The 24,076-nt window shown below is 38.6% G+C and overlaps 1 protein-coding gene across 3 annotated transcripts in view; it reads left to right on the top strand.

Annotated features, from left to right (window-relative positions):
- The window catches only part of COL11A1 (collagen type XI alpha 1 chain), a 234,301-nt gene that overhangs the window by 202,640 nt on the left and 7,585 nt on the right, over window positions 1-24,076 (top strand). For all 3 annotated transcript variants that reach the window (XM_075131591.1, XM_048861614.2, XM_075131590.1), the window contains 9 exons: window positions 10,061-10,114; window positions 10,679-10,786; window positions 10,874-10,927; window positions 18,572-18,625; window positions 19,651-19,758; window positions 20,408-20,461; window positions 20,565-20,600; window positions 20,724-20,777; window positions 21,693-21,942. In XM_075131591.1, the coding sequence (XP_074987692.1) occupies window positions 10,061-10,114; window positions 10,679-10,786; window positions 10,874-10,927; window positions 18,572-18,625; window positions 19,651-19,758; window positions 20,408-20,461; window positions 20,565-20,600; window positions 20,724-20,777; window positions 21,693-21,942 (772 nt within the window). The remainder of the gene's footprint in view (window positions 1-10,060; window positions 10,115-10,678; window positions 10,787-10,873; window positions 10,928-18,571; window positions 18,626-19,650; window positions 19,759-20,407; window positions 20,462-20,564; window positions 20,601-20,723; window positions 20,778-21,692; window positions 21,943-24,076) is intronic.

Raw genomic sequence — 24,076 nt, forward strand, 5'->3', positions numbered from 1 at the left:
AGAACATAGACACAAGGGACAGTCAATCTCATATATCCTTATCTCAGAATGGCCTTATTTCCATTTCCCAAACGTGTTACTTCCTGAGAAAGTAAGAAACAACTTTTAGAGGTAGCATTTTTTTCCCCTGCAGTAGAAATGAGAATCAGTATAATTTCAGCTGAATCAGTTTTAAAAAAAACTAATGTCAATGAATTCAGTGAATTTCCCAGTGCTGCAGAAACCTAAAGGACCAGGGTGCTACAAATAGTATTCTCTTAAATGGTTAAAATAATGTTAATCCTTTTTTCCCATATTTGAAAAATCTACATTCAAGTATACTATTGGATAAACTCTGCCAGCACACCAATGTAGAGTCACCTATTTGGAACTGAATATTATGCAGCTGGTATTCTCAGACACGCTGTGTAGGAGATCTGTGAGTACAGAAAAATATTGCAGATGTCAAAAATGCCTAAAGGCTGATGTTAAAAGGGTAACACAAGACATTGTGCTTCAGGGCATCTGCCATCACCAACTGGGGACAGAAAGAAATTGCACAAATTTGCCAGGTGCATAAGGGTGGGGGAAGTAAGGTATGACCTTCCCTCTGAAGCAAAATATTGGACAAGGTGGCTCAATAGATTATCCATTATGGTGCCTCCAACAGTGTAATGTGTGTAAATAGCTCCACACTTAGAGTTATTGAAGAGATCTTAGGTTTTTATCATCTGATACAAAATAAGAACTTCAGCAAAGTTTCTGTGCTTTAAAATCCATTTCTGTAACATATGAAGTTATCCTATCATTCCTGATCTTTGAAGCTTCACAAGACTTACAAATGCAGCTAATAGAAACCTGTAAATGTTATACTTGCAGAACTGCTGTAGACGCATCAACCGTTAGGTCTGCCTCAGAAAGCAATTAGATGCAGTTTGTACACTGAATAAAAGGATGGTATCTTTAAACGTAAACTGAAACCTGCTTTAAAAATTAGTTAAATTGGTCTATTTAATAGGCTTGAGTGAACTGACATGCTTAATTAGTTTTATCTATTTGCACCAATTTACAACACATTTATAAGTCTTCAGATGATTATGGTAGGATTAGAAATCTTATCACAAGAACTGGAATATGGCTTGATTGAATATTAACATGTTTGTTCTACTCCGAATTACAACTTCCTGCTTTATTACAGTGAAAGACTGTTGCTTATTCTCAGCAAAATAAAGATACCGTCAGATTGTGCTTAGATAAAAATGCAGAGTAAAAACACAAACTCAATCACTCCATTTCTAATTTGTGGCACTGCAAATCTCCAATTAAGTGTTCATACAAAGAACAAAATAACTATGTATTACTCTTGCCAAGTAATCACATTCTTGAATTCTCTAGGAAATTACTTTGTAGCAGCAGATTCTAGATTGCATGAATATGTGAAACTTTGCTGGTTGTAAAGAATTCTATGCTGTTATACTTGAAAGAGACAATGTAGGACTTGAGGCTTCATATTTTTGTTAGCGAAACAAAACTAAAAATACCCTTTGCTAAACATAATCAGTAATTACAGTAGAATCTGCTTTATCAGGAAGTGCTGGCAAATACCCTACTTTCCTGATTAGGAGGCAATGCCATTTCAGTAGTAATGCTGCTCTCTGGGAAGGTGGAGAGCTGTGGCAAGAAGACCAGCATATTACTGGAAAACAATGTTCCCTCTAATTTGTTTTTCTTTCTGTGAAATGACAAGCAATCTGAGCTTGCATTTAATACTTAAGTGTGGTTCCTTCAGCTACTCCATTTACATACTCTCATTCTTTATTCATCACTCTCACCCATTATCCTCCTTTGGCCTCCCTTTCCCAATATTCCTTTAGTCCCCCTTCCTCAATCAATCCCTCCCCACTCAACCACTCATTCACATCTATGCATAGTCTTATATGGCCCTATGACAGGTTTATCTCAGCATCTTGCTCTCACTCAGGCTCTCTCCTCTTCTTATATTTTCTTTCTGCCTCCCGCATCTCCTCCTTTTCCCTTCCAGTCACAGTCTTCTATTTGCAAATCCCTTCCCTGCCTTTTCTCCTCATTTATTTCCCCAAATCACTTCTGTCACTGCCCCGAAATCACTTATTGCTGCTGCTGCTGCCTCTCCCTCCAAATCAAACACTGCCCCCCATTCATCCAAAATCAATTAGTGTAGGTCAGATATGAAAACAAACCTAGATATCCCCCACTCCGCTTTTATGAAACTCTTTATTCCAGAATGCCTGGTGTTCCCTGTTGCATGAACATGTTTTCTTTCTGCTGAAAAAAACTGATGCATAGGGATTTACCTGAATCTGATTTCTCCGTTCAGTCATGGTAAATCATGCTCATGAGATGACTTTAGGTTTCTCAGTTTGGGAAAATCTGGATCCTAATATTATCAGTTCTAAATTGGTTCCCTAGGAGATGCCCCAGTTAAACAGCTCCCAAATACCTTGGGCAAGGACATATTCAAAAAGATGGGTTTTCCATTGTGTCCTAGAAGACTTCAGCTCCTGATTTCTGGTTGTAGGGAGCTCCAAATGTAGGGCCAGCTGCTGTGAATTTCAGCCTGGGAATTATCTGCCTTGGTGGGATGTGAAGGGCAAGGCAGTTACAGAAAATAATTGGTACTAGTATAACCCACACACCTTCTGGGTGTGGTGTTCTGACCCATCTAGTGTCACTGAGATCACTTAGAGAGAGAGAGAGAGAGAGAGAGAGAAACAGATTAATGAGCCTTCTCTGTAGCCTTAGCTAAATGCCAGTTGGCTTTTAGCTTATGCAGTAGAGGCTCATGCACTAAGCTCCAGAGGCCCCAGGTTTGATCCTGCCTGCTGACGACCAGGGTCTGTCGGTGTTACACTAGCACACTAAAGCCTTTGATGTTCAGAATCGGCACAGTGAACTGAATCTGGAATAGAGCAGCTAGCCAGTGCAATGTTTGGAGCACCAGTGTGGTGTGCTGTTTCTGAGCAATATGTATTAAGAAGTGTGCAGCAACATGATGTGACAGCTGAAGATCCCTAGATTTTTGTGGGCAGTCCCAGGAAAAGTGCATCGCACTATTCTAGCATGGACACAATGAAGGTCTGGTTCACTTTGGTCACGTCTTTCCCAGAAGAAAGTGTGCAGTCTATGGCTGACCAAAAATGGAAGATTCTAAGCGAGTGTCCTAGTTAATACACTCAAACGCACATTAAAGTTACTTTTCTGAGTTCAACTATAGAGGTATATATCACTATGCAGTTCTGAACAGCTTCAGGTAGAGCAGCTGTTTTTATGAGACAGCAGTGTGTCTTCAGAACTAAATACTACATTTAAACTTATTTTCACAATACCAATACTCTATATTTACTAAGTTAACTAACCACCATTTCATTTTTAAGAACATTTTGTGGCAGTACACTGATTGTGGAAGTCATCTACATAGTTTGTAAAAATGATTAAATTAGTTCTTGAATACATTAATAATGATCTAAATAAATTTTAAAAAGCAACTAATCTGTTATAGGGCTCTAATTTTCATAACTGTATGCATTTATCAGATCAGATAAATGTATGTTCAGAAATCTTCACACATTTAAACGGTTATTGTGCAAGCAATCACAGTAATTGTGCATGAAAATCTTTCATGAATTTTTGGACACACTGCTTAGAAAATTAGAGACATCAGCTCTAGCAATGGAAACATTCAGTTACAGCAACTTCATGGTTTGAATGGCCAGATTTTCCGGTTTGCCAAGATTGTGCACAACAAGAGAGGAGTGAGGCAAGCTATCTGCCCTAAAATATCAGTTGATTAAAAGTCATACCTATTCAATATATTTTTAATAAAGGATTCAATATTGACTTAGTTCTGCTTCTGTTGAATCCAATGACAATGCTGAGTCCTTTTGGAAATCCCATCCAATGAGACTTTGCACAATATACAATACAGAATTGTTACACACCCTCTTTATTTTTATAATCCAGGGACGTTTAGTTGACAAACTAAATTTTATTCAGTGTAAATTGCTTCCCTGTTTATAGGTTTTACTAAGAAATTTGATTATAATTAAAAACCTGGGGAAGAATTATCAAACATATATGGGGAAAATCAGTTTAAACACCTATTTTTAAAAAAAGAACAATCTCAAATTCTCAGGCTCTAAAGAGGAATGGAAGTATTTCCAAAATGAAAGGTGTGTGTCCAAAAATATTTTCTACTGTTCCTTAGGCAAGCCCAAAGTAGTGAGCGACCATGGTATGAACATAGGAGAATAGCCTAATTATTATTTAAGGTAGAAAGAAACTTAAGTTGTAATTTTTCCAATATGTATATTCTTCTCAGTTTTGTGATATTTTGGTGTACATTTCTCAAGGTACTAGTAGATTGGACAAATTGTGCCATTAAAAGCATGCGTCTGTTAGTCTATAAGGTGCCACAGGACTCTTTGCCGCTTTTATAGATCCAGACTAACATGGCTACCCCTCTGATAATTAAAAGCATAGCATTTTAATGCTGAAACAATCATTCTAGCTGTATAAATCCAAGAGCAGTTTCATATTCTCTTACTGAAAGGAGCTTAGCAGTAGCTACATAAAATATTTCAGAGCATTATATTTTTCTATTCAGTCACTGTAGCCTACATGATGAAAATAAACAGAATTTTTAAGAAATAGATTTCATGATGCAAATAGAAATGTACGCTAAGTGGTTGAGGCAGGGATTAATATTTTAGCAGAATCAGGCCCTGATTCAAATAAGCATTTAAGAATGTGCTGAACTTTAAGCATGTGCTTAAGTTCCATTGAAGTGTAGGGGACTTAAGCATGTGCTTAGGTGCTTTTCTGAAGAGAAATGGATTTAAGCACCTGGTTAAGTACTTCCCTGAAAAAGGGCCTCAAAGAGGCAGTAATAACTTACTGTATATTTTACATATCTGCTCTATTTATTTATTTATTTTAATGTATAAGGACACCCCCAACTAAAGACCTTCAGCAGAGGCAGCTTAGTAGACATGCCCAGTCACTGCCCCGGACACACCTCCACACCTGCAGTCACCATTTACTGTATGAATGGTACCCAACCCTTGTGGAGGGGATACTGTGGCTACTTTTTCTCCTACCATCAGGAACTTCTGACAGGGTTTATCCTGATGGAAGTCAGCCCACACTCTCTGATACATGCTCCCTCTTTGCTTCACTGAGTTTCCCCATCTGTAAAATGAGGATAATAAAACTGTCTTTCACTGCAGGTGTGTGGGGAGAATCAGTTAATGTTTGTAAAATGCTTTGAAGATGAAAAGTACTTCATAATGCTAATTATTCTTATGTGGCGACCAAGGACGTACTAAATTATCATGGACAGTAAGAGTTTTGCCGCCCAACCTCTGCTTTTTGTTGGGTTGGGGCCACCAACATTTTCTTTTAAACCTTGTGTTTCCAAAGAGATGCATTGTTTTTCAGCTTCACTATTTCAATTAAAGATAGTGGGGTAAAGTCATTAGGTAGAAAGTCCACAAAAATTAACAGATACATGGTTGGTAAGCCAAAATGGTGACAAGCTGAAAATCTGAAAGGAAGCTAAGTATCTAATTGTTCAGAATCTGGGTTTGGACCTTTATCTAATTTCCAGAAAATCAATCAGTGATTAAACCATGGCAGTATATTGTTGATTCCAAAATAAATTCTTTAGTGAGCACATACAGATTCTGCAATGTTGCACCAGCTGCTTCCCATACTATCTGATCTGAATTCATTGATTTTGTCTGATGAAGTTTAAAAAGGAAGGGAGAAAGGATACCACTGAATAATGGAATGCTAACTTTCCATTACTTCCTTAAAAGACAAGTGGTATTTAGACTCAGTAACAATTAAAGCAGGCAGACTGAACTGGGACTCTCAAGCAGTGAGTGTTGTTTTTTTTCTTAGTCTCCTTTCAGCTTTTTACTGAAACAGTTTGGGGCATTTTTCAGCCCTATGTCAACTCACATTCTGATATATTAGCTTTATGGGTATGAAGTAGGTGCCTGGATCACTTGCAGCTAAAACTCCATGCATCACTCTAAAAATGTATGGGTAAAAGCTTAAAGAAAAGTAGGAAAGTCAGCATAAGATTTAGCCATATTTTTGTTCAAAACCAGAATGCATACAGCCTGCTTTTCAAAAGATAATAGATTTAGATGGTATGTGGTAGCAGGCTTCTGACATTTGAAAATCAGAAACCAAGGTAACTGCTTGGTCAGTTGGACCCTTTTACATGTCACTTTCAATCATATGCAGAATGTTGGAAAAAATGTAGTTTTTTTTTCTCCATTGTGAGTATAACATATTGCTGCTTCATCAGGATGGCCATTGCACTTGAAAATGAAGCTGAGTTCCTCTCTTTCCCTTGAGTAAAAATACACAGAAGGTATTCTGAACATAACAAATTGCTGAACGGTGGTTATGTGTCATGAAAATAATTAATAGTGCTGTCTTCACTAAGAAACATATTTCAATTAGATGACTGATGATTGTGAATAGAATTTTTTAAATTATTATAAGGAAATTCTGAAGCAGAAAAAATGCAGACAAGAAAATCCACATAAAATGTTCATATACCATCAAAACGGAGAAAAGTTTCTTTTATCTGCTTCGGAGGCATGTGTGGAATGTAACTGACAATACGTCCACTTCGAAGCATAGCATAAAATCATAAACATTACTGTGATAGCTGGGGGGAAAATGGCATTAATTTTAAGTTGTTATTGAAAACTTTTATGTCGGTTAAAATTTACCATACACTACAACAATTCAAGCTCGGGAAAGTAAGATAAATAACAATTAGCAGTCTTCTTCTGCAGAAGCACCATCTGTTCCATGCCAGCAATCAGAGTCTGTTAGAAAGCGCTGTTCATTTAGCCACTTTGTGCTTGATGCAGCGTTAGCATTGTTTGATAATGAATTCACCCCCTTTGTTTAGCAATCATGATTCATTGTATTTATAATTTAGCGATCACAGTGTTTTTAGCTCTGCTAATTGATTTTGCAGCTGTATGCTTAGATTATTCAGGGAACATACTTCTCAAGGAAGTACTACTGCACTCAACTCCTTTCAGCTTCTCCAACTGAAAAGGGTTGGTTTTAACCTTTTTAGGAATTAAGCAAAAATGACTATCAAGTGGTAAAGAGAATGAATGTGTGAATTAGCTCATAATAGAGAAAATCTTCCTGTCCCTAAAATGTTTCTAAGTGCATTTATATTCCCGCTAATAATTTTTACTTATGATCATCTTAAGCTATGACCTTTTCAGCTCTTGGTAGCTAAGCATTGTTGGACATGGGACCTGAAAAAAATAAATATAAACCAGATGTTGTTGTTGCTACCAGGTGGTGGTGGTGGAGACACTATATATTCCTCCTATTCCTTGGAGTTAGTACCAAACTGGGCCTTAGGTTATTGTTAGGGAGCACTGTGCTGCTACTATGCAAAACTGAGGCAGCGGTAATTACAAAAATCCCACAGCATTTTTCACAAGAGTAGATAGTGTTAACCACAATGAGTGGCCAACATCCAACTTGGGTAATTTAATTCTGGTTGCAGTAACTTCAGTGAGAAAGGCTTACTTCACTCCTCTTTTTAGCGGAACATTTCATACAGTATTGCTGGAAAATAGTGGGTGCTACATTCCACCAGAAAGATGGCTTCATTTCTATAGTGAATGAGTGATGGGTATGTACTCATGATAAATACTTGGAGCACTAGGGTAAATCAGGAGTTGCTCTAGATATGCATCGATATAATAGACAGCATAATGTATCAAGCTGTGAAAACAGCTCAGGCCAAATTCAGCCATAGTATAAGTAGGCTTTAGTTAAGTTAAATTGAGGTGTGATGTCTGTCATAGTTCAGGGCAACTGCACCTGTATTTCTTCCTCCCTTCCACCCACCTGGCCCAGCAAGGGCAACCATTCTCAGTTTACAGCTCCTCAACCATCACCTCCGTTGGGCAGAGACCCATGTCTCTCTCTCACTCCTTACTGTGGTTTTTCCAGATTGTACAGTTCCTTTCTTCACTGTTATTCCCAGCAAGCCAGATGGTCTAAATTGCCAGCATCTACATATTGCTTTCTCTCCAGAGGATATAAACAGCATAATTGTCCACAGTTATAAGTTACCACACTGCCCTTTCTAAGAAACCACATTTATTCTTAAGGTAAAAGCATTACAGAAAAATATATATTGAAAACAATAGAAGAACCTACTCACATGATAATCAACTTTCCAGAGATCACCCCATCTCCAATCCTGGGCTCTGTCAGGTATCGGTCCCTCCAACCCTTCCTTAAGGATTCCCCCCATTTCCTTTGTTCCATCTGTTTGCTGGACCAGGATGTCAGTTTAATCTCAGGTGATTTATCCAAAAGTCTCTTCTTTGTCTGCTAGTCACTGGAGATTCTAGATTAAGCCTTTCGAGGGGGTGATACATCTCTGGAGATGTTACAATCTGAGTGAATGTGCCAATCACTACCCCCCCACACACACCCCACTCCAACCTCCCCCTCTCCTTCCCCACCCCCACACACACATTTCTTAGTTCCTGGAGGATTGTGGTCAGTCTCCCCCATGGAATTACATACAATCCCTGGCACACTATCATACATAAACTTAGTCAAGTAAAATCTCCCAATGGTATTGCAGGAGATTGCCATATCTGTCACAAGACCCTGATACAACAAAGCACTTAGGTACATGTTTAACTTTAAAACTATTCACACATTCGTAAAACTGAGAATGCCTTTGCCAATCAAGTCCTGAATTTGACCCTTTCTGAAGGATCAATCCCTGATCATTCTGAATGTAAAGGCAGAATGTAGATAGAAATTACTGGCTTTGTTCATACTGCTGAACCTTACAACCCATTTTTAACGTTTATGTATTATGGATATTAACAAACAAAGATACCCACTTATTTAAACATTTTAAGAACTAAAGGTAAGCAATTCCTATATCCTGTACTGTTCATAAAACAGATGGACATATAACTCTTACTGAGAAAGTTTTCCAGATTTCTGTTTTTTCAGCCGATGGCTATAGGCAAGAAATATCTGGCTGTAATGAAAAACTTTCTCAAGTTAAAAACTAGCCTTGTATGAAAACCATGTGGTCTTTTATCTTAAAGATTTAAGGGCATTCAAGGGGAGCCTTTTAAGTACAGTACGCTGAAGTTTCATACACAGCTTCTGTTAGTAACAGGAACTGTGTATATAAATCCCCTGAAATCAAAATTAAACTTTTTATGGTTTGGGAGCAGAAAAATATCCCTTTTTTAGTTTAAAAACTTCTTTTAAAAAAATGATGGCATTGTCTGTAGCCGAGCATAGCATTGGCATTCCCTTCCCAAGTCCCACCCATGTGGATCTACAGCTAAACCTTATCACTGTTCCACAACACTCTGCTACTGCAGCCCTGAACAAAATCCAGTGCAGAAACACCCAGATTTGCAACCTAACATTTTAGACAAATGGATATAATTTCTGTATACAGGAATTTAAAGGGTGAAGAAGTGTGTGTCCTCTCATTCTCCTTACAGTGGCACAATATAATAATACCTAGATTTTTATTGCAGTTAGTGATAGAAGTCCCATTGACTTCAGTTGGATCAGATTTAGGCACATATTCGACATGTTTGGAAATCCTACCTATAATGTTATTTGCCTTTTCTTTTAACTTTTATAAAGTTTTCCTATGTCTTTTAATATATTTATTTATGGCATTCTCTTTGCTCTGTGTTTATAAAGGGTACTTGATTTTCTATTTAATGTATTTGTCGTAAGCTCCTAATAAAATGTATGAAAATAAAAAAGGTTTAATGGGGGGTAAGTGGGATTTTTCATTTTATGGATAAAATGGTCAAGAAAAGTTTTATTTATATTACTATTAACATTCACCAAACTTATTATTCACTGATACAGAGGAAATTGTAAGAACATTTCAGATCATATTTTCACCACTTTGATATAATTTTAATATACTATAATTATGAACCAGTATTTATCTCATACCTAATACCTTTTCCTTCCTTTACAGGGCCCTCCTGGAGCAGCTGGTGCTGAGGGCAGACAAGGTGAAAAAGGTGCAAAGGTAATAAATATAAGAACATCTGTTCCAAACAGTGAAATACAAAAACCATTCCAAAAACTAAATCATGCTTTTTCTAAGCTATTTATTCTACATATAGTGTGTGATATTTTAAACTTACCAAAGTAATCACAGTTAAGTTGTAAATAACTCAGCTTAAAGGGTAATATAAGTTATAAGTTGTGAAATTCCTTTGCTTCACTTTTGCTGCACAATAATTCATTTGTGTTTAATGCAGTGCAGAGGCATCCCTCTGGAAAGAAGCTTCTAGAGATATTTGATGGGTTGCTGTGTGCATTGCTCACAAATGCAAGGCCAGGTCATCTCGCTAGTGCAGAAAAGATGGGGCGAACATGGTCATGTCCATCCCATAAACTTTAGTGCAGGTTATCATAGTTATCAGTCAGGGGCCAAGGCTGCCCTGAGGGGAACAGATTCAGACTGCGATCATCTTTTGGAAAAGGGTGTGAAAAGCTTGTTGTGTCCTCTGTCTCACTTATGCACCCATACCGAGCCATGGATAATCAACTCCATTCATGATCTGATCTGATATGTGCTTCCTTGTAGGGTGAACCTGGTTCAGAAGGTGCACCTGGAAAAACAGGACCAGTTGGTCCTCAGGGACCTTCAGGAAAACCTGGTCCAGAGGGTCTCCGTGGTATTCCTGGCCCTGTGGTGAGTTCATTGAGTATATAGCAAGATTTTTATCTTTTTTTTATCTTGTGTATCCACTTTTTAAGGGATCTTAATTGTTTCTAATAGGGAGAACAAGGACTACCTGGAGCACCAGGTCAGGACGGACCACCTGGTCCTATGGTGAGTATCCTTCCTTCCTTCCAATGTTATGTCAAAGAGAAAAGTCCTTAAAAATGTACCATTAAGGTCTCCGTATATGTTCAGGGGAACTGATTGTACAAATCGGTGGTTACAAGGCTTGTATCCTTCTGTGTTTGAAAATATTGAGTGCCTGCTTTACAACGGCTTTATCCAGTTATAGAAATTAGCAACTGCATTGGAATCAGTGGAGTTACATTGGCATAAGACTGGAGTAACGCAACGGGGTATCAATCCCTTCAATCCTCTGGCCAATATTTGAATAAAAACCAACATATACAAGTACAAGAATGTGTACTATCCAGAAATGTGTTTGTCTCCAAACAAACACTAGTGAATATAAGGCCTTATGGCCTTTATAACAGAAAAAAAAATAATCCTGTTAAAAGAACATTTCCTTGGCATTGGTGATTTCACTGCAGCCTTTGCTGGTAATTGAGGTCATGTAGGTACATGTAATTCCTAAAGGGTCTGACTAATCACTGAAACTCAAGAACATTCAGAATTAGTATCAGAGGGATGGTGAGGAAGATCTATACCTAACCAGACTTCAGGATGGGTTTCCTAGCAAGGCAGAGCCATACTCCATCTTTAATTCACTATTCCTTTCCTCAAGAAATAGTTTATGGTTGAGGTTTTCAAAGGGTCTTGAGGGAATTAGACATCTAACTGCTATTGAAACTCAATGGGTGTTGGACACCAAAGTCCTGTAGGGCCCTTTAAAATCTCATCCTAAGAAGCTATCTTAAAGAGGTCAAACATGAGGGGTGTCATCCTTAGAAACTACTCAATGCAGCTCATCAAGTCTTCATTTTTATACTGCACAGCAACCTGCATGTTGTTACATGCTTTATTTTCCCATTCTCTTTTCCATTTGGACTCTGAGCTCTTACATTACTATTTTACCTTATCCTACCCTTATCACAGCCTCAGATCCATTTTTGGGGCTGCTATAATATTTGTCCTTATTACTCCCCAAGCATTTAAGATTAAATGGAAAGATCATTTGGAATCATCACCTACTATATAAACTGCTGCTCATGAAAAACCTAGCCAAAGCCAAAACTGCACTCCTGCACAGTGCATTGTTGGGGGAAACCTACAGGTCTTTGTAGCTTGCTACAAAGTTGTGTTTCATGATGAATTGTTGTGTTAACTCTTTAGTTAATTCTCAGAATATGCATTCTGTTTTATTGTTACTTCAGAGCAGTTTATTAGTCACCAAACTATGTTTTGTGACTATAATATTGATATGGCTGTAAAGCAAGGAACTAATACTTCACAAATTAATTCATACTCTAGCCCAATCACCACAACCACAGGAAATGTTTAAAAAATGTTTGGCTGCTGCTGAGTGGTTTTTAATACTCCTTTATCTCTTAAAAGTGGCTCAATGGCCAAATGAATATTACTGCACATGAATAATGAAGGCCAAAGGAAACGAAGCATATAGGAGTCCTAGTAGTCAGTGGAAGTAGTGGCATAATTTTCTTAATAAGTCCTTCATGAGGAATAGAAAAACTAACATGATGAGCAGTAAGTTATTGCTGTTCTCAATCCAGGCTTTTATTACATATATATTTTAAATCTACAATACCTGGCCAGATGGTTCGGATCTTTGCAGCTAAGCAAAGGTGATCTAGCTATAAGAGAGGTCTCAGGTCTCTCACTTGCCAAAATAGTTGAGCTGAGATTCATCTGGATTGACTAGAATGCATTGTATTAGCCCACTCTGCAGTCCTATAAATAATCTGATTTGTTATTAACCCCTTTGAGGATGGGTACAGACATCTGCAAGGTGGAAAGGGAGAAAGTTGGTGCGTTTCAAGAGAGAAAATGGCCCCGGGCAGACTGAAAGATTGGAAGTTTTGAGGACTTGCTCTGGATAAGGCTTTTAGTTGGGAGGAAGTTCTAGAAGGTCTGCCTCTGAGGTGATGCTGCTCAGATGTCAGGAGGAGGTAATAAATATTCTGATGCTGAACAGAAGGCATTTAATACATTTCTAGGATGACATGTTAGGGATAAAGGCTTTGAAATAGAACATGGACACAGTCATGGTTGAGTGAAATGGAAGAGCAGGTGTCAGGTTCTCAAATGACACACAAGGGTATGTTCTTCTGCTGTCACACATTAAATAAAAGCAACTGTTTCTTTTGTTGCTGGAAGTTTTAACTGGTGCTGATGTGCACAGTGACACAACCACAGCACATCAAGATGCTGGCGCCGTAAGGGGTAAATTCCTTCTCTTCTTTTATTGCAAATGGCGTGGTTCAACCGTGCATAGGTGATAAGGGTCAGAAGGCCGGAGGAATCTTCCTGTACCCTCCTCTCCCCTCATGGCCTGGCAGGGATAGGTACCCCTACATAGGCCCTAGGACTGAAGTAGCTTCTGCAGATTAACTATACAGCTGCTCCACACATCCTTTGTGAAAAGGATTCCTGCCCCACTTCCCTCTCACTTCTGAAGCCAGGTACTGAGGGTTGGGTTTTAGCTAAAACAGCTGCAGAGCATATCGTCAGGTTCTCACAGCCAATACAAATGTGGTTGAGAAAATGTGCAATTCATCATCTAAAATAAAATGCTTCCTGAATGAGTCCTTGCTAGGACTTTCACCTCTGAAACACTTTTTCACTTTCTTGTGTGTATCTTAACAAGAAGAATAGATTTTTTTTCATTGATTGGAACATTGTATGGACACATTCCGGTTGACCAATATAGATTTTTGCAAATGTTCAAAACCCATGATTTTACCCTATAAGCAAGAAAGAGCTTCAGAACATGTATTTACATTTTTTCAGGACTAGAATTGTTTCTCCCAATGGACTGTGATGCAACATGTCTATCAATCCATACATAATTTGCATTACAGTATCACTAGAGGCTCCAAGCAAGATCAGGGTCCAGTTGTGCTAGACACTGCATATATACATTAGGAAGAGAGACAGCTCCTTCCTGAAGAGCTTACAATCTAATTAGATAAGACAAAGAGTGGGAGAAAGACACTATTGCTATCTCCTTTGTGCAGAGGGAGACTTGAGGCACAGAGATTAGGTGACTTGCTCAAGATCAGACAAGAAATCTGTGGAATAGTCAGGAACTGAACCCAGATTGCCTGAGTCCCAGCACTGTTCCTTAATCAAAGAGCCATCAAAGAGCTAAACAAAAATTTACTGGTCATTGAATATCCCTTTTCACATTTAAGTAGCAAAAATGTCCGGTGGGATTTAAAATAAAATGTATAGTTAAAAGACCTGTCCTGAGGCTATTTTAAATGCCCAATTTCAATCAGAAGCAAAGTATATTAATGAGTTATATACCATTGAAAATAAGAATTCAAGATTGCCTGTTGATTAGCTAGCTCTAGTAAATCATTAGATTTACACAGCAGCATATTAAACTTTGGTTCACATCTGAAATAAAGTTCAGAGACAGCAGTTGCTGAGTTTAGGTTGCATTCCCCATGGACTGTGGTTGTGAGAAGCATGCCAAAGTAGATATGCAGCAGAGAACAACATGCTGCAAGTGAAAATGTTTGATTCTATATTCCAGAAGCTAAAAAACATATCAGACCTGTTTTCCTTTTCCCTTTTTGTTCATGAATTATGTATTTGCCTAGTCTTTTGCATCAACTGATATCCTGAAGTAGAAATGGAAAAGGTACACACTGAATAAAAATTTGTACATGAAGAGTTGTGGTACTTCTGAATCTGTGCCACATTGGAAGTGTCACTTATGACTGCTATCCATATCATAACTTCTCATATGCCCCCTGGCAGCAGGAGACTGGTAGCGATGAGATACTGGATCATTTTAGCACCTCCTCTCCCCAATGTACACATGTCCAGTGTGAGATTAATGGCTCTGAGAAATTAATGCCTCTTCTACATGTGCATATGCCCTGCGTCACTTGGATTTTCACTTTATTCTGTACAAATTAATCAAAATCAGAATTTTGTTTTGCTCCTCATACGAATAGCAAGAGATTTATCAAGTTTGTAAGCGAAGAGTTCTTCCAGACATAGAGATCCTGTCTCATCTTTCCAGATTTTTAAAAAATAAACACCTTTGTTGTAACTATCACAAGATTAATATCTTAATAGACTTCCCTTATGTCCTTGTTAAAGTTAACAGAAAAACTCTCAAGGAGGCAGAAGGGGAAAGGAAAATTATGTGAGTTTCCGATCATGAAGTTTATTCCAAATTCTTCCATCGGTTATGAGGAGAGCTCACAAGATCAATCTTTGGTTGTGTCAGATCTGGAATAAGTAAGGGGTTCACAGTGCTCCAAACCCTGTGTACCTCTGGGGCATCTGTAGAATCTCAGTGATATTGGTGTGGATCCCCAGGCCTTCTGGCTTCCTGCAGTTTTATCCTGCCTGCCAGTCAGCACAACACCAGTGGAGCCCTTTGGCGGATTTCTCCTAGCATCGTCTAACACTGGATCCTCTAAAAAACCAGGGTGCTGTATTCTATAATGCGGAGTTCTGCTGAGCCTTGGACTGTAAAAACTTCTGAGTGGCTGTCCCATGGAGCTGAGAGATAATTAAGATCCCTGTCTCTTCCCTGTTTTTTCCCCTTGACAGAAATCTAGCTCTGGAGCTCTGAACCTCCCCCTTTCTCATGTTTTGGCTAGGTGCAGGGCCATACAGAAATCTAGAAGCCAAGGTCAGGTCTTTCTTAGGCCACAAGAGAAAATGAGCACTTAGCCCATTGGAAGACGTTACATTGGAAGACGTTACAAAATCACCAATTTGATGTGATTTACAACCTCTTCTCCAAAATAACCCAGACCTGGAAGAGCAGAAAGAAGTGCATTGGCTGAACAACATGAGGAAGCTTGCATATTAGGCCAAATTCTGCCCTGATTTATTCTCTCACTACCTCCTTCAGTGCAATCTCCATTAAATCAAGACAAAATGTGGCCCTCTATATCTGGCTCAAGCAAACGCACATTTGGGAGTTCTAAACTCACTCACAAATGAAAATTAGGGAAAACTGTTTTGTACCCATAGCAGAGGATGTGAAGTCAGAAGCTCTTCACACAGTGGAAATGGCAGCTTCTGGATTTTCCATTTTGTTCTCTTGGGAATGTGTTTTCCAACTCCTGTGGCGTCCTCTAGCTCCCCACTTCCACGTTTACTTTCCTGTCTTCAAATCTCACATCATGGTACCCTGCTTTTCATCTCAGGAATGCTGGGAATGACTCCTGCCAGTGTCAATTTGTGGACATTTCAGGTGGTCCATTACTAAATTAGATATTGAGCACCACATACTTCTGTGGATTCTGTCTAGCCTCTTTTAAAACTAATTCAGATAAAATAAGTTTAACTACCAGCTAATGAAATGATGTCCATTAACACTGCTTAATCTCTTGTGTTATTGTGTGTGTTTGTGGTTTCCGATGTTCTGGGCTATGGATAAGTAGCTGTCTCCTAGGTAGATTTTCTAAGCTCCCATACATCTACATTTTGTTAAAAAAACAGCAAATAAAAAAGTTGTTTCAAAATGCACCACAGGAGCGTCTTCTATAATCATGATACTGTAGAGATCGATTTAAGACTATAGAACCTTATTAGATTAAGATTTCTAAATTGTCAATAAAAGTTTAACAGTCTTGCTCTAGTGAGATATATTTACATTGATGCCAAAAGAAATTGCATTTCAGTTTGTATCAACATTAAACACATAGTGCTAATGCTGTCACTGTGATGTTATTTTTTTAAAAGCTCCCATTTTTAAATCCTCATTTTAATTGCATTTGTTTACAAGGTTAGTGTGAGCCACAGTTTCACAGAGTCACAGGGGTGAGTGATTCAGAAAAACTAAGGCTCTGGCAATAGTGTATTTTATAATATCATTGTCATCATACATAGGCTTTCCCAAAAAAAGCTCTTTAAAAGATGCATACTGTAGGGTACCAAAACAAGTTTGGTAAATTCAGACTGATGCCATTTGGAAGGCAGTTCCCTTCTAAATCTCTGAGAAATTAGTGTTTTGAGAACAGTTCATCCAGTCCAATTCTTATGGGATATTCCTTAAGCCATTGTTGAATCTATGCACACTGCTGTCATGATGGCTGAATCTGGCAGCATGGGCAAAATTTACAGTAGAGCTGACAATCTCCATGTACAGGTTCATAAAACATGAGTAGTGGTTCTGGTTAGTTTATGTATGCTTGTAATTTAACAATACATCTCCCTACACAGTGCCAAGTAAGGACCCTATCCTGCAAATCTTAGGCAATTAGTGCCATTGACGTCCATTGGATTACTTATATGAAGAATGACCACTCACATGGCCAAATTTGAAGAGTCAGGCCCTACATTTCCTCACTGGGGTCCCATGGTGCATGAATTCTAACTGGATAATATAGTGCTTCACACTTTTGTACAGCTTTTGTTTTTTAAGCACCCTGTCGAGAGCTGACAGAAGCAGCATTAGCATTGCTTCCCCAGGACCAATTACGGACCAAAATTGGGGCAAAGAGTTTTTCTGACTCTCTTTTAGAAAGCACCTTCTACAGCTGTGGTGCTGTATAAATGATTGGGGTGGCATTGTTTTAAGAGAAAAAAATATTTACTGTAGGTACTTATATGGCCCCCATCACTGTAATGTCTAAGTGCCTCCTAGTCTTTAATGTATTATCCTCATGGCGCCCTGTGAGGTAGGGAAGGGCTATAATCTCCATTCGACACTTGGGGAACTGGGGCATGGAGAAACTAAGGCCCATTTTTAAAGTTATTTTGACATTGTTCTGCTTGCATTGCAAGGTCTAAGGATCAAAAGTCTGAAGGTATTGAGGTGTCTAACTCCCATTGAAATCAATGGCACTTAGGTGCCTATATACCTTTACAAACTTGGCCCTAAATGACTTACACAGCCAAATCTCATTTTCAGAAGTGGCAGTGCTGAGCAAAGCAAGGCCTAAGTACCTTTAGAAAGCTGGGTCTAAGCAATTTGCCCAAGGTCACACAAGAAGTCTGTGACAGAACAGGGAATTAAACCCTGAGCTCCCTACTCCCAAGATAATACCCTAACCCTGGACTGAAATATGGAGTGGCTCTCAAACCAATAACAAAATAGGGGGAAATTAATATAAGACACCTGCTTAACAATCTGCAAGACATTACTGGTCCTTACTACCAACTTAAGTGGTCTCTTTACCACTGTGTTATAAGAGGATAGGGACAATAAAGAACAAGCGTTATTGGAGAAGTAATGAAAAGCATGTAAAGTGCCTACAAGCAAAAGTAATAAGATCAATAAAACATAGATTAGAAAATCTGATTAACTATCACATGCTTCATTGGGTACTTCCAGTGCCACGTGGCGACTATTAATTGACCTTTAAAGAGCTCTTTCCTCATAAATTTCCAGTCACACAGGCCCTCACTTCCACTTTCTAGTCTTGTCAAAATCAGCTCTTCTATTCAGAAATGTTTCTTTTATGCATACACTTAAAGATTATCTTGTGCCTTAAATTGTACACACAGCCCATCATCAGCCATTGAATGCCACCATACCTGAACTTACAGTACTTTTATTATTTCAAGTAACTACTATGAGTACATCATGCCATGCCATTTAAAACTTGTGTTTAACATTATTTCCTTTGACCTATTTAGGGTCCACCTGGCTTGCCTGGACTGAAGGGGGATCCTGGTTCCAAGGGTGAGAAGGTAGGCTGACATTTCTCACTTTGTGTCTTCAGTTTGCGAAAGGCTCCGTTAATTGCATCATCAGTCTAAAAGCCAAGTGTTGGCTGAGAGCATAAGACAAAAAAAAAAGTATTTCTGTTGTATAAAAGATGCCATAGTGACATGAAAGGTCCATGGCACCCATCAATCAACTCTCCACTGCCATAATAAATAACAATAATAATAATAATTAATAATAAATAATGAAATGGTAGGCCATATCTGCCCATCCTAGCGCATTCAGAGAGAAAGGAACAGTCATTGTCTGGAAGGTAAATTTAAATGACCCTGGCTTTTCTCTGTTATTAGGAGCCCACAGAAATCCATAGGGGAAAAGCATATAGTTTCACAGATGGGAATAAGACACATTAGCTTTTATAGAGAGAGAGAGCCAAAAAATATAAATATAGAACAATTGTTGTATTTGTCTTTACTGTGAAGTAATAGCAGAAATGACTTTAAAGATATAGGATGGGCTTGTCACAGGATCCTAAGGGAAATAGGCACCGGAATCCCATTGAGCTATCAGGGCACGGGGAACTGTAGGTAGAAAGGGAAATTGTTTGGAATGAAGCCCATTCTATTGTGAGTTATGTTTTATTTACATACTTGGATCAGGTATTTAAAAATGTATATTACATATTGAGGTGGTTTACAACTCACAAATGTGTCTGGAGCATTTAAATACTGACAAGGGTGTGACTTGATACTGATAGGTATTGTTATTGGCTTCAGTAAGTAGCTACTATGTAGCACTCACAGATTTATTTTTCATGGAATACGTAAACTCTGCAGGTAATCTCTGAGCATAAATGCCAGCAAATGCATGTACCTGCAGAATAATTGTGTGCCTACTGTTTTTAGAATTTTTAGGATTTCTCTGTAAATACCTTCAGTGATGACTTTTCAATACCCTAAGCTATCAATATATATTTCTCATGTAATTTACATTATTCATAGTTATATACATTGACCTTCAATCTTACTTTTCTCTGACTCTTTTCTAGGGACATCCCGGTCTGATTGGTCTGATTGGACCTCCAGGAGAACAGGGTGAAAAGGGTGACAGGGGTCTTCCGGGTCCACAAGGGGCTCTCGGAGCCAAGGGCGATACAGTTAGTAAAACATACTTTTGTTTCCATTTAAGTTCTGTACAAGCCTGTTCTCTCTGCCAAGTCAAGAAGAAGAAATTTTGAATTCTAAACCCTTTGCACAGATCTTGTAGATGAGTAGCATTTAAATTGCAGCAGCACCTAGTATACCCATGAAGAATTAAGGTCCCATTGTGTTAGGTGCTGTACAAACATGTCACAAAGCTAAAGAGCTCAAAATCTAGCTTACAGACAAGGCTCAGTAGATGGATGAAACAAACAAATAGGTGGAGGATATGGTCACAACAATTTGCTCAACATTTTCAGTTACACTAGCTGTGCTCACAATGGAGCTCATCATCTGCCTAGCTTTTATCAACTGGCAGTGTTCTATGTGCATGATGTCAAAAGCGAGCCTTAAGGAGGATTTGGCAGTGGATGGGGTAGTGGCTTTATGAACTTTGGAGGGTGAGAAGTACAAAAACAGAACTCAAATTGGCATGTCATGTTGTTAATCATAAAACAGGGTCTAGATCATTAAGCCGACTCAATCCCTGCATAGAACTACTCTGAGGTGTACTTAACTAGTCATCTTATTAACCCTGTCACTGTTGCTCAGTATAGCAGAAACAATGGAGCTAGAATAACGTAGTTTCTGCTCATTCTTCTTTAGGGCATTCCCGGTCCCGCTGGTCCACTCGGCCCCCCTGGCCCTCCTGGTTTACCTGTAAGTAATTACATCCAAAGTGTCTTGCCAAATATTGTTCAGTTCAAAATATTCCCGTCTTAGCTTAGTACAACTCGGTATAACTGTGTCCGTTGTCCCCTAGGGTCCTCAAGGTCCAAAGGGTTCCAAAGGATCCTCTGTAAGTAACTCCTCTCCAGGCTTGTTCTGTATTTTCCCTTGGGGTTGGTGGTTTTCTTAAAAAAATTAGGCTGTTTTGTTTTTCCAAGATTGCTAACATAGTGTTTCTTTCACTGATTTGCAGGGTCCTGGTGGTCAAAAGGGCGATGGTGGTTTACCTGGCCCCCCAGGTCCTCCCGTAAGTAAAATCACTTATTTGACAATGCATTCAGTTAATGGTCCAAATGATCCTGTTTTGTAACACTGGCAGGTAGGACTTTGGAAAACTGCAGAAAAGGAAAATATTAGAGATGGTTGGAAATGTTCCAAACCGAATGCTTTTCTGTTGGAAAATTCCAGTCCATAAATGCAAAAAAATTCATGGAAACGTGATGTCTCTGATGAAAATTCATTCTGAAACAAAAATTTGTGGGGAAAAAAAGGGAAAAACTTTTCCTTTTTCAGAACATAACATTTTGATTTTCCATTTTTTGATTTTATAAAATATAAAATTAAAAAAAAAGTCAAAAGCAAAATGAAATATTTTTATTTTCTTGAAATGAAACATTTTGCTCAATCTGAAATGCAATTGATGGAGGAATTTTGGTTCTCTGGAAATTTCAATATTTTTGGTTTCATTCCGGAGTATAAGCATACCAAGAGACTGTCTGTCTCAGATTGTTTCCCAGGTGCATTAGGCAAGCAACCCCAGAACTGCCCCTCTTTTGGGGGGCAACTTAGCTATCTCCAAGAGGCTGGCCAGCTCTGCTAGGCAGTATGGTGGTGGACATTGGGGGTGGAGCCCTTTGGGGCATTGCAGGCCTCTGGGAAGCAGGAATATTGCAGTCCCTACATTTTTCTGAGCACATGGACTGTGATTTTGCTCCATGTGGCATTCCCCCTGCTCTGCTCCCATATAAGGGCCAGGCAGAATCTCTCGCTGTTTCTCTGTAATCAAGCCTTGACCAAACAAAAGGAAATCCGAGAAAAATAAAATAAAAAAAGAAGACAGACCATTCAAACCACCTCCAGCCAGGATTTCCATCTATCAATCTATTTATGCATCTGGAAAATAAAATTAAAAGGCAACCAAAGTATGTAATGTACTTTTCAGGGTCCTCCCGGGGAAGTTATCCAGCCTTTGCCAATCCAGTCACCCAAAAAAACAAGAAGATCTTCGGATTACATGCTGGCTGATGCAGCTGATAACATCCTGGATTATTCTGATGGCATGGAGGAAATATTTGGTTCACTCAATTCTCTAAAGCAAGATATTGAGCATATGAAGTTTCCAATGGGCACTCAGAACAACCCAGCCCGAACTTGCAAAGATCTACAACTCTGCCACCCAGACTTCCCAGATGGTATGTTAATATTACATGACAAAAGCAAATGGGCTGAGGTTATGATTTACTAAGATATATTGTCAGTTCATTAATTCCAGTTATATGGTTAATATAGTCTTTCAAGAAAAGCTAAGAAAATGTTCGTTAAATCCATTATTGGAGGCAAAAAAAGCCATTTATAAACATGGTGAATTTAATTTCAACTACAGAAATTCTGTGTCTGTAAAGCAAGAGTTCATTACATATGCAGTACAGTCAGTCTGGTTTTAGATGTACAGCTTTTACAATTTGCTTTACAAAAAAAAAGCATATTAACAAGGAGAGAAATAAAAGTTTAAATGTTTATTTAGAAAAGGAGGCTTTGCATTTTACAAAACCACCTTTTTCCAAAGAACAAAGGGTGAAGTCCTTGTGCCATTGGGGTCAATGGGAGCTTAGCCACAATGATGCCAAGATTTCACCCAAAAGATATAACTATTTTAAAACTGGGGGTGGGTGGCTGGATGCAGATTTCTTTTAGGTGCTACATATATTTGTCCAGAATTTTAAAAAATGATCAGAGAGTTGTACGAGACATTCCTGAATTCTGCTCACAATACATTCCTTCATAATTCTTTCATCCTAAAAACACATTAAGCAAAAAAGACTGAGGTTTATGTGAAATGTACGGACATATTCAAGATTATGGCAATAAATCTGGCATTAAAGTTTAATAAAATGCAGAGTCATAAATTAGGCAGTGTTTCAGAGAAATAGCTTTGTTTATTTTTTAATTTTTTTAACTGAGCTTACTCTCTGGTAAGCTTTAAATGAAAGCCAACTTTCACACAGCTCTCCTGCTTTTATATTTCTTCTATTGTAATGAATATTTCTCCCTGTTCAAAGTAATTTTTTCACATTTTAAAATGAGAGCAAAAATACATCTTGACAATTTAATACTACTTATTGTTTTCACTCTAGACAGATAAAAACAGATGGTTGCCTTGAGGAACAGTTAAGTAGTGAATGTGCTGTATGAAAAGTACATATATTACAATTCAGTACCTCCATTATAATGACTATCTTTCATAGAAAATCTCTGACTTGTTCACTTACCAGTATTTATCTGTTATGGGGAGCTTTTGTTTTAATATGAGTGAGGGTTTAATTTGGTTAAAATAAAAGTGAAAACATTCATTTCTTTACAAAGCTCTTGGGAGTAGGAAGCTAGCTGTCAGGACTGCCTATTTTAAATAAAAAGCGTCTGAACAAAGAAGGCTTAAAAATAACCTGTATCTATTACCACAGATATCACACATATATCCTTATGTTCCATACTGTACATTCAGGAGACAGTATTACTGCAAGGATTGGTAATGCACGCCGTTCAGAAACCTGCACTTTGGCTCGCACCTGGGCTAGGAGGGTAGTGACTGAAAACCCTTGCTATTTGCTGTTCTGCCAGTAGTGTGCAGTTAGCTGGTGGTGTTAATCCACAACACAGAAAACACCATTATAATTAGAATGATTGTTAGCAGTCACCTTAGAGACTGACATTTGAATGGTCTTGGGACTGACTATAGCACTCACCCTCGGCCCTTGTCTACACTAGCATTTTTAGGACCCATAATTCCCAACAGTGCATATCCACCAGTTGTAAGAAGGGTGGAAGTTGTAGAGCAGAAAAGGCTCAGAGCAGTTCAGACGTCTTTGCCATTATGTTGTCTAGCCAGCCATCAGTTATGGTGCTTTTACTATCTGGAAACATCTGAGCCTCGTCTACACTGCAGCTTCAGGGTTAGGCAGCGTAGTGTTAAAATACAGGAACCTGAGGCTTATCTCAGTTTCCACCAGTGCTGCCAGTGCAGATGCATAATTCAGGCGTTAAAAGCAGGGGCAATGGCTCTAGTCCCAGCATGCACCACCCAGCAGAGGTGCAGAAATAAGCTGAACTCCAGAGAGGTGCTTAGCAGTGGGCACCCTGCTTCTGTATACCTACGATTTCTGACATGCACCATCCCATGACTATGCAGCTCCACACCACCCTGAACACAGGGCTGTGCCTAAACATCACAATCCAGCCCAGGGTTTGAACTGCTCCTTTATGATGTAGCCTTAACATTTCTTCTGCTTGTTTTTCTTTCAACATTCTGAAATATCAGGTTCTGACTTT

This window comes from Caretta caretta, chromosome 8 (genome assembly GCF_965140235.1).
Source record: "Caretta caretta isolate rCarCar2 chromosome 8, rCarCar1.hap1, whole genome shotgun sequence".
NCBI lineage: Eukaryota > Metazoa > Chordata > Testudines > Cheloniidae > Caretta > Caretta caretta.